We start from the raw sequence: 15,304 nt of genomic DNA, 5'->3' as shown, positions 1-15,304 counted from the left end.
AAATGTGCTTTATGGCCAAATAAGCGGGAAACAAAAGAATAACATTGACAATGGAACATATGACTCTCTCTTGTGGAAAGAAACATTGTTTTTTCTAAAACCTTACCAATAAAAGAAAACTTGGGGAATTTTTACTCTATGGCCAAATAAGCAGGAAACAAAAGAATAACATTGACAATGGAACATATGACTCTCTCTTGTGGAAAGAAACATTGTTTTTTCTAAAACCTTACGAATAAAAGAAAACTTGGGAATTTTTACTGAATCATTTAGTAGATGGATGGCATTGATTTTTGAGGTCGAGGAGCCTTACATATCCCATCATTATTTTATTTTATTTAAATTTTATTTATATAATTTTATAAAATTATTATTAAATTATGAAATATTTATTATAGTTTAGATTTTTAATATATATTTAATGAATTGGTTTTGTGTTGGAGTATGTTTTAAATTTATTTTTGATTGATTAATAACGGGTTTTTAGAACTCAAGGAAATAAGTTAGTTAACAGCACAACAACCTCCAATGTTAATGGACAAATTAGCTTTAATGGTGACATTACATACAGGTTTGATAAGCTTGAAGGGAGAGATGTCATAACAACACTCTTTTTGATTGGTTACCTAGCTTTGCCAATGGCTTTTCCGATATGACATGCATTGACATACAAATAGTTTCCAAGGCGGAGGAGCGACATGTGGCCGGGCCAGGCCAATAAAATTACAAACTCGATTGAACTATGCTTAATTTCCATGCTAATGAGGAATGGCCATAATGCAGTATGTTATATTGTGTAACCAGGAAGGATGAGACCCCATTGTTTATGTCTGTTGTGAAAAATAGGCATAAGAGTCAGGATCAACTACCAAATACTTCATCACTTGAACAATTTGGATATATGATATACTGAGTCATTAGGATGGCTTGTACATGTTTTTGTTGCTTTCCCCTTGTGATTGCCATTTCCACTTATGTGAGGTGTAAACCATAACATATGATTTCACCGAGGAATTGGCAAACTATGAAGTACCCCAATAGCTATAGCTCATCTTCAATTTAACTATCATTATTTTAGAGCAACGAGGGAGGGCTTGCCCATGGCAGTGAGGGAGGGCTTGCCCATGGCACCCTCCATGGGAAACTATACTCTTAAAATTTTTATGATAAGTTCTTTATATTTTTATAATAAGAGAAATTATCAAATTCCTTTAATTTTTATTTTATTTTAAAAATTATTTCATCTCCAAATTTATTGATGTAATATTTTATTTGTAATATTAATATAATTTACAATTTTGATTCAGTGGAGTTATTGGGTCGATTCCAACATTTACCACTATAACTTCTAAATACACTCAAGAGATTTGAATTTAAATTTTTTTGAAACAAAAAACTGCATCTTCATTGCAACCGCCAATTAAATTAACCCAAAAAACCAAATTAATGAAAATATTATTTTCAATACAAAAATAAATTTAAATTGTTAACTTCACTATCATATTTTCAAACTAAACATACTTAAGGCTATAAATAATTAATAATAAATCGAAAACAAATAGTGATTTTCATAATAAAAAACGTGAAGACTAGAGTAAGAAATTATGATAATGAAAAATAAAAATACAATAACTTTTATTTTAATTCGAATATAACCTAAGTTATAACGAAAAAAAATTACGTTCATTAACATATTTATATAAATTATATTTTCATATAATGCATAATAAATTATATTAAAATAAAATTATATTTGATGTCTCAGCATGGAAGCTAAGCTTTTATGATTCAGTATTAAAACCTAATTATTATGGATAAATCACATTAAAATTTTATGATCAAGGCCTTTTGAGTATTTAGTGAGGTTCATTTGGAAGATCAAGTTGGATATCAATATTAAAAAATTGCATAATTTTAGAGGATAAAAAATATTAAAAAAGAAATATCAAGTGAAAGTTATTATTAATGTTTTTTTAGTTAATTAATAAATGAATAATTAAGATAATTCATAAAGAAACTATCAAATTAATATTAAAGAGATTATAATTTACAAATAAATATTTTTAATATAATAAGAAATTAAAATATAATTATTTTACTTAATAAACATTATTAAATAAAAAATAAATTAAGAAAGGAAATTACTAAAAATCTTTACATATAAAAATGAATGAATGAAGAATAATACAATTATATAATAGAAATTATATAATAGAAAAATATGAGAAGGATAAAATATAGTAAGAAAGTTAAAAGGAGGAAGATATTATTAATATGAAGAAGTCAAAATGTTATTATTATTATTATTATTAATGTGTTTTAGTCAATTAATAAATAATTAATTAAGATAATTCATAAAGAAACTATAAAACTGATATTAAAGAGACTATAATTTATAAATAAATATTTTGGATATAATAATAAATTAAAATATAATTATTTTACTTAATAAATATTATTAAATAAAAATAAAAAATAAATTAGGAAAGGAAATTACCAAAAATCTTTATCTATAATAGAATTATATAATAGAAAAATATGAGAAGGATAAAATCTAATAAGAAAGTTAAAGGATGAAGATATTATTAACATGAAAAAGTCAAAATGATAGATTAGGATGACACAAAATTACTTTAAAAAAAAGAACGGAAAGTACAATCAAGCAACCAAAAGAACTCAAAGAGGACACAAACAAAAGACGAAAAGGAAACTATAAGAAAAAACCTAGGAATAAAGGGATGGGATCCACTAATTGTTGATCTTCCACCCATCATCTTTATTTAGCGTATTATACCTCTTCCCGGTTTCAATGACTTCCCCATAATTTCTGGTGATGAAAATGATCCATCTTAGCGAGGACCTTGGAATCTTCTAAACAAATGTGGTGTTTTGTCTTATCAACATGTTCCGCGAAAGTAGAGGAGTGAATCCTACAATGCCTTAGGCCAACCTTGGAATCTTCTAAACAAATGTGGTGTTTTGTCTTATCAACATGTTCAGCTAAAGCAGAGGAGCGAATCCTACAATGCCTTAGGTCAACCTTGGAATCTTCTAAACAAATGTGGTGTTTTGTCTTATTAACATGTTCAGCTAAAGTAGAGCAGCGAATCCTACAATGCCTTAGGTGAACCGTGTACTCTTGAATCGTTTGGTTTATGGAACGACCAGTGTCTCCAATTTAGGGGGTCCCACAAGAACTTCGAATCAGATAAACACCTTTCATGTTTTTAGGCTCCACGAGTTCTTTGACTGATCTTTTTTTTTTACTTGTAATACGCATAAAACACTTAAAATAAATATCTAAATTGAATTTATGTAAATAAAATTTGTATCTGAAAGAGCAGGGCAAGGATTTGTGTCGATCATGAAGATGAATGATTTATGATATGTACAAGTGAGATTTCACAATGTACTCTATAAACGTAGGTATAGTCACAAGGAAGGGTACAAAATTTCCATTAGAGAAGCTTTATTGTTTCGTAAGGTCGGTTGCTGCTAATTCTTAGTTTTAATTCCCAAGAAACTACATATGTTTTCCTTTGTAGATTACATGTTTATATCGCTCTGTAACTCTATGTACAAAATGATATCAAAACTTATTGTTAATATGCTAGGAAATACACTATCTATGCACATTTCACTAGAACAGTTTGGCCTCTTTGAGGGGAGGCAGATACAAGATGTTGTCGTGATCACTTAGGAATGCTTACACCCATAAAGGTAAGGAAGAAAAGTACATGCATGATGAAGATCTGTTTGAAAAAAACGTATGAGAACATTGACTAAGAGTTCCTAAGGTTGATCCTCCATAAGAATGGGATTGATCAACAAAATACTGGGTTTATTATGGCTTGTGTCTCATCTGCAAATTTTGTAGTTATCATTAGTGGGCTACCGTTGTAATTACTTAAGGAATCTAGGGGTTTGAGACAAGTTTACACATTGTCCCGCCTCCTCTTCATGCTTGTTAGTGATGGTGTAAGTAGGAAGATGGAACATTTCAGGCATTGGGGTCTGGTAAAGAGACACAGATTAAGAAGGCATATCAATATTTCACACTTGATGTTTGCAGATGGTCTACTTTTTGGTGGTGAGTCAAGTATTGAATAATGGTCTCATATGCCTTTTATCCTCACTTCCTTTGGGGACGCATATCACCTATTCATGAATAAATGTAAATCAAAGTTGACCACAGATAACAGGGAGGACAATGTGAAGAAAGATATATGCTGCATATTGGAGGTATCCTCCATTCATATAGATGAAGGCTTTGTATATCTTGGATTCAAATTAAAGCCAAACAACTATGGCAACTGGGAGTGGTTGTCATGTAAGTAAATAAAAATTTGATGTTATGGTCAAACAAACGGCTTTCCATTATCAAGAGGTTGATATTAGTCAGATATCTACTTCAAAGCATATCGGTCTCCTGGATGCACTTATTTATTTTTTCGATGGATATTATTCACAAAATTGATGCCATCATGGCAAGATTTCTATGGTCTGGTCGTAATCAGTTTGGAAAAATTAATCTTCTTTGTATGTCAACCATTGCTACAATGGTTGAGGCAGGTGGATGGGGCATCCTAGATAATAAAACCTTTCACAGGGCTTTGATTATAAAGAGTCTTTGTAGAGGGCTATATGGTAATAACATATGGTCAAAAATAATCACAGGGAAATACTTTAATTACCATGATTATGAAGTATAGATCAAGGAGCGGTTCAAAAGAGTAGCTTTTCTTTCATATGGCGTAGTATGCTGAAAAATAATAATTGGATTTTTTGGGCCTATGATGGGATGTTGGGTATGGTTCACGAATTGAGATGGGACTAAACACCATCAAAGGATTCAAGGGAAAATACTCATTATCTGTTCCTCTTCGTCATCATCTACATGAAAGAAGTATTTATTTGTTAACCATATTTCTATTGTTCAAGATTATTTCACTATTTTTCATTCTTTGCTAAGGGTGGATGAGATAGGTTGAACATTGTTCTTTGCCTTTTTACATTATATGGGGCATATGGAGATGCAAGAATTGTAATATTTTTAAGTAGAAAGAGGTTGATGCTAGAAGCTTTCTATCAAGATAGTGGAATATTATTTAGAGATTGGACCTCAGGTGAAGATACGGAAAAAGAGAATGATCAACAAAAGGGATATAGTTATAAGTAGAATTTCGGCGTAAATCACATAAAGAGAGACATTTGTCGACGCATTTCGAACCAGCCAGTGTGGCTCATCGTCAGGACAAGTTGAAGAAACAGATCCAGCTTTGCATGCTAAATAGTCTGAGTAGAGAGCTATCTTGATCAACGACTAATTTTGACTTAGGGACTGTAGTAAAAAAGTAAAAAAGATAAATTAATGGGAGTTAGTTATCATACCATAGATTATATAAAAGAAATAATTATAGATTTTGATTAAAAAATTGTGACTTATATGAGTTAGATCAGGGACCTGACTTCTATATATATATATGTAAGGTAATTTTAGGATGATAGTTAGTTATAATAACTATATATTACTAGAAAGTTTTATATATATATATATATATATATATTAAGGGAATTAGTTATATTAAAGATATGTATATAAGGTAGGTTAGTTAGTTATAATTACTAGAAACTTAAATATATGAAATAATTTTATATGGTGATTACTTATTAGTTGGTTAAAAGGTATAATAAAAATTATAAATTCAATGGAAATTAGTTAGATAAAAGACCTTACTTTCATATATAAATATATTTATATATATAAGGTAATTTTAGGGTGATAGTTGGTTATAGTAATTATATATTACTAATCAGTTACAATAAGATGGATAGATAACTAAAAAATAAAAATGGATAACAATTAAGAACATAGAATAAAAATTAAAATTAAAATTAATAGATCATACACAAAAAAAATAAAAAAATAATTAATAATAATATAATAGTTACGATTATATTCATTAATATATATAAGGTAATTTTAGGGTGATATTTGGTTATAGTAATTATATATTACTAATCAATTAAAATAAGATGGATAGATAACTGAAAAATAAAAATGAATAACAACTAATTAAGAACGTAGAATAAAAAATGAAAAATAAATAAATAAATAAATAAATAAGAAAATAAGAAAATAATAAAATAATAAAAGAAATAAAAATTAATTAATAATAATAATATATAATAGTTGCAATTATATTCATTAATATCTATCAGGAAGAAATAAATATAAAGAGCGCCTAACATAAAAAGAAGGAGAAGGACCGGAAAAAGTCTAAAACAAGAAGGACAAACCCTAATGAAAGCAAAGAAGATGAAAAGGGGGCGGGAGAGGGAGGAAGAGAAAGATTAGGATGAAAGGGCAGGATCCAACATCTACTGAGTCGTCATCTCTATTGAGATTGTTTGGCCTTCTTTTAATCTCAATAGCTTCCCTGAATTTAGGATGATGGAACTGAGCAACTTTGGCAACAAGGCCAAATTCAGGGAAGCTATTGAGATTGAAAGAAGGCCAAACAATCTCAATAGAGATGACGGCTGCAAGATCAGTAGATGTTGGATCCCTGCCCTTTCATCCTAGTCTTTCTCTTCCTCCCTCTCCCCCCCCTTTTCATCTTCTTTGCTTTCGTTAGGGTTTGTCCTTCGTGTTTTAGACTTTCCTTCTCCTTCTTTTTATGTTAGGGGCTCTTTATATTTATTTCTTCCTGATAGATATCAATGAATATAATCGTAACTATTATATATTATTATTATTATTAATTAATTTTTATTTTTTTTGTATGGTCTATTGATTTTTATTTTTATTTTTATTTTTTATTTCTTATTTTTTATTTTTTTATTTTTATTTTTATTTTTATTTTTTTATTTATTTATTTTATTCTACGTTCTTAATTAGTTGTTATTGATTTTTATTTTTTAGTTATCTATCCTTCTTATTTATTTTAACTCATTAGTAATATATAATTACTATAACCAACTATCACCCTAAAATTACCTTATATATATATTAATGAGTATAATCGTAACTATTATATATTATTAACTAATTTTTTTTTGTATGGTCTATTAATTTTTATTTTTATTTTATTCTATGTTCTTAATTAGTTGTTATTCATTTTTATTTTTTAGTTATCTATCCATCTTATTGTAACTGATTAGTAATATATAATTACTGTAACCAACTATCACCCTAAAATTACCTTACATATATAAATATATTTATATATGAAAGTAAGGTCTTTTATCTAACTAATTTCCATTGAATTTATAATTTTTATTATACCTTTTAACCAACTAATAAGTAATCACCATATAAAATTATTTCATATTTTTAAATTTCTAGTAATTATAACTAACTAACCTACCTTATATATATAAATATATTGGTCTTTAATATAACTAATTCCCTTAATTTATTTTTTAATTTATACCTTTCAACTAACTTCTATTTTATATATATATATATATATATATATATATATATATATTTATCTATTTAATTTTAACTTTCTAGTAATATATAGTTATTATAACTAACTATCATCCTAAAATTACTTTACATATATTTATATATATATATAGAAGTGAGTTCCTTGATCTAACTAATTTCCATATAAGTCACAATTTTTTAATCAACATGTATAATTATTTCTTTTACATAATCTATTGTATGATAACCAACTCCCATTAATTTATCTTTTTGTCTTTTTGACTACAGTCCCTAAGTCAAAATTAGATGTCGATCAAGATAGCCGTTGGAGGCTCAGACTATTTAGCATGCAAAGCTGGATTTGTTTCTTCAACTTGTCCTCACGATGAGCCACACTGGTTGGTTCCAAACGCATCGACAAATTTCTCTCTTTATGTGATTTACGCCGAAATTGTACTTATAACTATTATGGATCACAGAAACCTCAATTCAACAAAAGGGATATATCGAAGAAATTTCCGGTTAGTTTCTTTGATGGTGCATGTTCACAAAAGTTGTGAGGTTGTGATGCATATATTGTCATAAAACCACTTAGATACTATCATTTCTGGTGGGAAGGAGGAATAGGTTCAAATAGATCAGCTAAAATCATTTCAGTTTGGGGCATTCTCATCTACTCCAAATGGTTGGGTATTGATGATTTTAAGGTGTATGGGGATTCAAAACATTTTCAGCCACATATGCTATCAAATTGGATGTGTCACAGTCATTCTCTAGAGAAAGTTTTCCAAACATATATCTTTCAGACACATCTACAAGGAGAAGAATCATCTCATTGTAGACATTTTGTGCAAGGTATGAACAACAAACGCGCTAGGTGCGATCTATTTTTCTGCTTTTGTCCAAGGTTCTTTGTTCAACGTAGGAAGCGTTAATATCATATATGAGCTCTTGGTCATCTCTTTTTGTTTTCTTGGTCATCTCTTTTTGTTTTTTTTGGTTTTTTTAGATATTAATGGTTTTATGAATCAACTATTTGTGACTTACATTCTGAGCAGATTCCTAGTAAGATAAAAGATCATGTAAGAAGCATTGCTGGAATATTTTGTTGATACATCATGATGTTTGAGATAAGAAAATGACAAGTATGAAAAACAAAAGAATCGAGGTTTTTGTTTCTCCCTCCGTGGATCAAATAGTCTCCACAGAAAAGAAACTATTTTGTATGTACTCCCTTTTTTTAATAAAAATAATTCATTTTTTTCTAGTGAAAAATAAAGGTGCTGCTAGATTGTCAGTTGGCGCTCGGATAATTTAATTTCGATGTCGAACTACTTGTTTGGAGGCTTCTTTGGTGTTAATTTTTCAGTTAGCGTTGGATAATTTACCATGCAAAATCAAACTACCTGGTTACCTGGGAGTTACATAGTTCTGCAGTTCCAAAAAATCCTAATCTCTTGGAACATATCAAATATTTATGGCAAAAAATCTATAAGCTTATAAAGGAGCCTGATAGCAAAGACTTTTGCGAGTAAAATCTAAAATCACGGCCAATAATCTGTTTTCAGTTATTCAAAATTATGTAACATACGATGCGAGTACGATCACGGGACTTAGTGATCATGACACGGACAACTAATAAAACTTTAAAGTTAAATCTACCACGCCATACAATGCGTAATTTCTGAATAAGATGGAAGCATTTAAACCATGAAATGTGGCGCGATGAATAGGAGTAATTTACAACGCTTTCTTGAGGGGAATGAAACATGGCAGGCTTTAAGGCGTCCCTATTACTGTGCATCTCGGAAAGGAGAGATGTATCTGACAATTTAGCAAGAATTTTGATATTGATCAGCAGCTTATTCTTAAATCTCCATATTCTTTTACGGTAAATTCTGAAAACAGAGTCACGTGGTTTCATTTTTGGATTGGACTCCTTTAGCCATCGTCATGTCTTTAACGAAAGTATTTAAGTTCAGAAAAGAAGATCCTCCGGGGAGGATGGCCGTCGTTGCAGACTCCTTGATAATGAGAACGTTGTCTCTCAATTTCTTCCCTTCCGGTGTTCTCATCATTCTCCTCATAACGTCCACCACCTCTTCTTTCATGACCACCTTCTGGTTATCTACTTCCACATCCTCAAAAGCCAGGCCGATTTTCCATATTTCCTTGGCGAATCTGCTGTTGAGGAATTGATCGCCAAAACATGGGAATCCCACTACGGGAACCCCCAAGCCCATTGCCTCCAAGGTAGAGTTCCATCCGCTGTGTGTAAGAAACAATCCCACTGAGGCTTGGGCAAGTACTTTCCACTGTGGCACCCACCTCACAAACAGGGCCCGCTCCTTCGTTCGTTCTTCAAAGCCCTCGGGTAAAATCGCAACCTGGCCTTCTGCGATATCCAGCCGAAGAACCCACAAGAAAGGTTGTCCGCTGCCTTCGAGCCCTAGTGCCAACTGCTCTAGCTGTTGCTGAGATTTCATGACAGCGAGGCTGCCAAAGGAAACGTATATAACTGATCCCGGTCGTTGCATATCAAGCCATGTCAGGCAGCTCTCTTCTTCCTCCCACAGACTGCCGCACGAATCCCTTCCTTCTAAGAAATTTGGAAGAAAAAGAGGTCCTACGGCCAGAGCAGGACAGCCATTCAAAGAGAGTGCTGTTACTGCATCCCTCCCTTCGAGCTCCTCGAACGTGTTCACTAATACGTAGTCGCCGTTGCTTTGCTTCTGCGATTCATAAAGAATAGCAGTAATGTCCATCGGATCCTCAGCACTACATCGGAACATCATGTCGGTTGGCTTCAATGGTGGGATGTTGCCCGGAAGACAAGTGATGAGGTTTTCTTTATTTTTTCCTTCCGACACTGAAGAAGTTACAAACAAATTACAGTCATTTTAATGAATATAATTAAACAAAAGCACTCAGGATATATAAGAAGACTGTAAGAGCAAACAAAATATTGACTAGTCTTTTATCTGTCATCCTCAATTTCTTATTGGCCTGAGAGGCTAATCACTATGTATGTATATATATATATATATATATATATCCGTCCGAAACTCTAAATTGGGAGCACACAATATGTGATCAACCCGAGACATGATGATAAAAATGTCAGCGTTTTTCGAACTGCGATGCAATATAATCGAATTTTCTTCGCTGCTGTATGGTGATTAAAGGCAACTCAATTACGTGTTAGAACTTAGAAGAAGCAACAAGTACATGGAGTGATGTTAGATTGCAAAGTTTTAGACTAGGGAAGGAAAGTTTACTTATTGGAAGTCAAGATTACTTAACAATTGTTGACCTTAAGATGGCTAAAATAGAAAATGTCAAGTTTCCTTATTGAAAGTCAGTCGTTTTCGAGGAGTGACCAGAGAAGGAGGGTGATAAAGGCACATTTTATATAACTAATTCGAAAATAAATATTGATATGTGACCTCGAGGAAACCAACCTAGTATAATGTTATGAAAATTTATATAAATCATAGGAAACAACGTGTTTATATGTCAACTTTCTTTTCAATCATCGGGACTTTGTAGACAATACTATAATACTATTTGTTTAACAGAAAAAGAAACCAAAAAAAATTACTTAGGATACACTACTTAGCTTTCCATATTACATAGGAAAACACCAAATATTTAAGTTAAGTTCTACCAATCACTTTTTTTTTTTTTACTTATTCTGGGATAGGAAAAAAGATTTATTTATCATTTAGATTTGTAAAATATTTTCTTATTTTGATTTAATATATTTGTCAATTTTACAAGTAATAAAAAAATTATTTCTAAGATTAAATTTCATATTATTTGTTATTCAAATAAAATCTAAAAAAAATATTATTTTTTTAATTTTTATTTACACTGAATAGAATTTAAACAATAAAACCTTAACATATATTTATATAAAAAAAAATATCCATTTAATTTTTCAAGTCTATTTATTTAAATATGAGGGCACATATGTTATGTGGTTTTATGTTTTGTAGCTAAATAGAAAGTGCAACTATACAATGAAAATAATTTTTTTCACTCAAAACATTAGCATTAACTTAAACCATAAACAAGTATTTTCTTTAATTGAGCCATCTTCTAGACTAGAACAAGTCACCATATCAACAATTATATAGATGTTATTGTAAAGCATAACAATTACCATAAACTAAATACTACCATAAAGAAATAGCGTCTCACTCTTCATAAGAATTCCTTACTATAATGAAAGAAGTAGTAAGGTTCCAATAATATATACCAAAATATTAAAGAACCTAACTGTTTACAATCTTATACATATGCATTTTTAGTAGAAACTCTCCCTTTTTTTCCAGCAAAGCTGAGACAATCTACTAAAAACCACACCTAAGTTATCCCTAAACCACAATCCAGCCAAAATATTAGAACATATTACAGTACAACTAAAATTCATATTGAAGCACCACTAAATCCATATGTGTTGCATCTTAAAGGGCATGGTTTAGGTCTAAAATTAACAATAACATGCATTAATAAATATGTCTTAGAGAGACACTTTAAAAGAGACAAATCCCTAAAATAGACTCAGTATTTAGAACTTGATATTGCAATGGGCCTAAAAAATCCATAACAAGATACAAAACAATACCAATAGATGAGGAATTTATAATAAACCCATTAGCCACTCCAAATACGTGGGGCCAACCATAATTTCTAAGTGGATTAATGGTAGAGTTATTCATTCTATAAAGACAAATGATTACATAAAAATAAGATGGACTATTTTACCCTAATGTTTAACACCATTAGAAGTAATGTCTTAAAGTATACAAATGATGAAAAAATATGCATAGCTTCTAATAAAAGTTAATGCATATATCAAAACTTTGTGCATGATTGAGGAAATGGAAGAAGTGAAGATAAACTCTGGTAGGTTTAAAGCATCATTCTTATTGTGATATGTGATATTATCTACCCATATGACATGAGTTTTATCTTTCATATCATGAGGACTTGCTACAACTGGTAGTTGGTTGGTTGCTGAAGGTAGATAAGTGGTATAGACATGTGGTAGGATGGAGTGGGTATAGATAGATGATGATTGTGCTTGGTTGGTTGCTGAAGGTTAATAAGTGGTATATACATGTGGCATGATGGAGTGGGTATAGATAGATGATCATGGACCAGAGAGAACCATCCCCTTAAATGAATACCTTTAACATAAATATAATTAATTTAGAGTGTAGATTCCTCGTGTTTCCACATATACCATAACATTATAATTTGAAATAACTGATAATAACCCTATAATTTAAAAATGGAGTCAAGATTGATATGTGTGTGTAATTTACTCTTCAATTTGATTTGTTGGCTTTGCACTTGCTCTTGTCTTTTTTAAATCATCCTTTCTTCTTTGTTTTTTAATTGTAATTTTTTTCTTCTTATTTTTCATTTCTTTTATGTTATTGATTAAATTTTCATTTATATTTTTTTATTGATCTAATTTATTAATAACTTTAATTTAAATGTTTTTTTGTATCATTTTAGAAATCACATTATTGGTTAAATTTTAATTTTAATTTTCATATTAATCTAATTTATTAATCATTTCAAAATAAATGTCCCAAATGTTTCTATGTTAATTTGATTCTATTTTCCTCAAAAAATTATTATCCTTTTTCTTGAAAATATTATAACAAGGACCAAAATACTCAACACTACATTCTAAAGTCAAATACCTTCTCTTTCGTGACATACTTCTTGTAAAATTTTCCACTTCTTTCTTGATCCTTATAAATAACATTTTATTATATGCTTTTATGGATACTATTGGAGACATTTGAAACTTATTTTTAAGGGTCTTGGATAGGGATATGGGCCAGCCTCCACATGCCCAACACTTTGGGGAAGTTACCACTTCTTTCTTAACCTTTATAAATAACCTTTTATTATATACTTTTGTGGATACTATTAGAAATATTTGATACTTATTTTTCAAGAGAGCCTTGAATAGGGATATGGGCCGGCCTTGCACTTCATAGGCCTCCACATGCATAACCCTTCGTTTCTCCCCTGTGGCACCTTTTTATTTTCTACCATACATTTCAAATGCAAAACAAATACTCTCTAAATAGATAATCCTTAGGAAAAATTTCCATGAGTCCACTTAGTATAGTTTTAAAAAAAATTACCAATCACCAATTCTTAATGATAAACAAACTATTCTAAGAGAATAATAGACACATATATAATATACTTTGGAATCAAATACCCAAATCACTATAATGCTAATGCAAATGACCTCCACTATTAAATGGAAATTGACTTATCACAATAGCATCAACGACTATGTAATAAGCCCCCTCGCTATTATTATGAGCTAATTCTACCAATAAATGTTTGAGGTGGGATTCAAAGCCACAATAACATCCCATGAACTCCTAGAATGAATGTAACTTGAAATAATCACTTTTATAGACATGTGATTCTAATATCTTATGTCTATCCTAACATAGTATATGGATATTATATATTATCCTAACATAGTATGTGGATATTATATATTTCTCATAATTATATAAGACATGATTTTTATGTTTTGTATTTTCCAACATAGTTAAGAGTTTTAACTCTTTATTTTATTGTTAGTTAAGAGTTTTAACTCTTTATTTTATTGTTAGTTAAATTCAAGATGGAAAATAAGTAAATGTATATTTGTTTAGTAATTTTCTTGTTATGTCTTTTCATCTTATGCAGTAACTCTTTATTTTATTTGTTTAGTAATTTTTTGTTGATGTGTTTTCATTTTAAGCATTAAATAGAATGATTTTGAAACTACAAGTTTTTAGTGAGGTATAATGTTGTAAATTTTCTTCATACAAAGCTAACAAGGATGGTTTCTCTTATGAACAAAGAGGAAAAAAAAGATACCAAAAAAAATTGACCATGTTTATTTTCTTATTTGATCGCCTTATGTATCAACTACACCTACCACTTAAAGAAATCTAAAATAAAGGTCATTACTTTATGATATTCATTTTTCATTCTACTTTCTACATTTAATTATACTTTTCCTTTTCCATTTCCAATTCGTTTTTATATTTCTACATTTATATTCTTTATAATTCTTAATATATATATATATATATATATATATATATATATATATATATATATATCCATATTTAGAAATATTTATAAACTATTTCTAATTTCTATCCCAACATCTAATATCTTCATAACTCCTTTGCACTATTCACACATTGTTATAACATAATTAATTTTGAGCTTGAGCATTCCTTTGTGGGAAGTGCATACTCCTTGGCACACCATTTCCCCTACACTGCTCTTTTCTCCCTCACCTTTGTACACTCTCTCCTTTGCAAAAATTTTCCATCTACATAAACGTCCCTCTTCATGACCCTTCTCTCCACAAACTTCATTGTCAATGCTTTATTGTTTAGTCAACTTTCCATTTATTTACCTTTACTTCTTCAAGCATAGCTTATTTTCCAAATGCATGCATCTCACCTTGGCATTATTAATATTTATTATATAATTTTTATCCTAATTTATTTGGAATACCTATTTATTACAATCGGTGTCCAACTAGACATATGCTTGGATGATACTTGAAAGATATTATTTGGATAGGGTAATGCTTAGCATGATGACTAGACAGTAAGACAATAATAAAAGTTTATATTTTATGTATGTTATGGAAGGTTCCATGTCTCTTTCAACTTCATATAAAATTAATATAAGGAGTTCTTATTGTTAAAAATAGAAACAAGAAATCCTAATTTAATTTGTCCTTGAATTAAATAGGAATTAAATCGAAATTATATTCTCATAGAAACGTGTAATAGTTAACCAAGATAATATGAC

The 15,304-nt window shown here is 29.8% G+C and overlaps 1 protein-coding gene across 1 annotated transcript in view; it reads right to left on the bottom strand.

Annotated features, from left to right (window-relative positions):
• Nucleotides 1-9,345: 9,345 nt before the first annotated feature.
• LOC149189283 ((R)-mandelonitrile beta-glucosyltransferase-like) overlaps nt 9,346-15,304 on the bottom strand; it is a 54,846-nt gene continuing 48,887 nt past the window's right edge. The window contains exon 3 of the mRNA XM_089410174.1: nt 9,346-10,304. Coding sequence (XP_089266300.1) covers nt 9,346-10,304 — 959 coding nt within the window. The remainder of the gene's footprint in view (nt 10,305-15,304) is intronic.

This window comes from Pinus tabuliformis, chromosome 3_1 (genome assembly GCF_031772625.1).
Source record: "Pinus tabuliformis cultivar Carrire ecotype Pingquan chromosome 3_1, CPIR1, whole genome shotgun sequence".
In the NCBI taxonomy this organism is placed as follows: domain Eukaryota; kingdom Viridiplantae; phylum Streptophyta; class Pinopsida; order Pinales; family Pinaceae; genus Pinus; species Pinus tabuliformis.
This window is presented reverse-complemented; position numbering and strand designations above follow the sequence as displayed.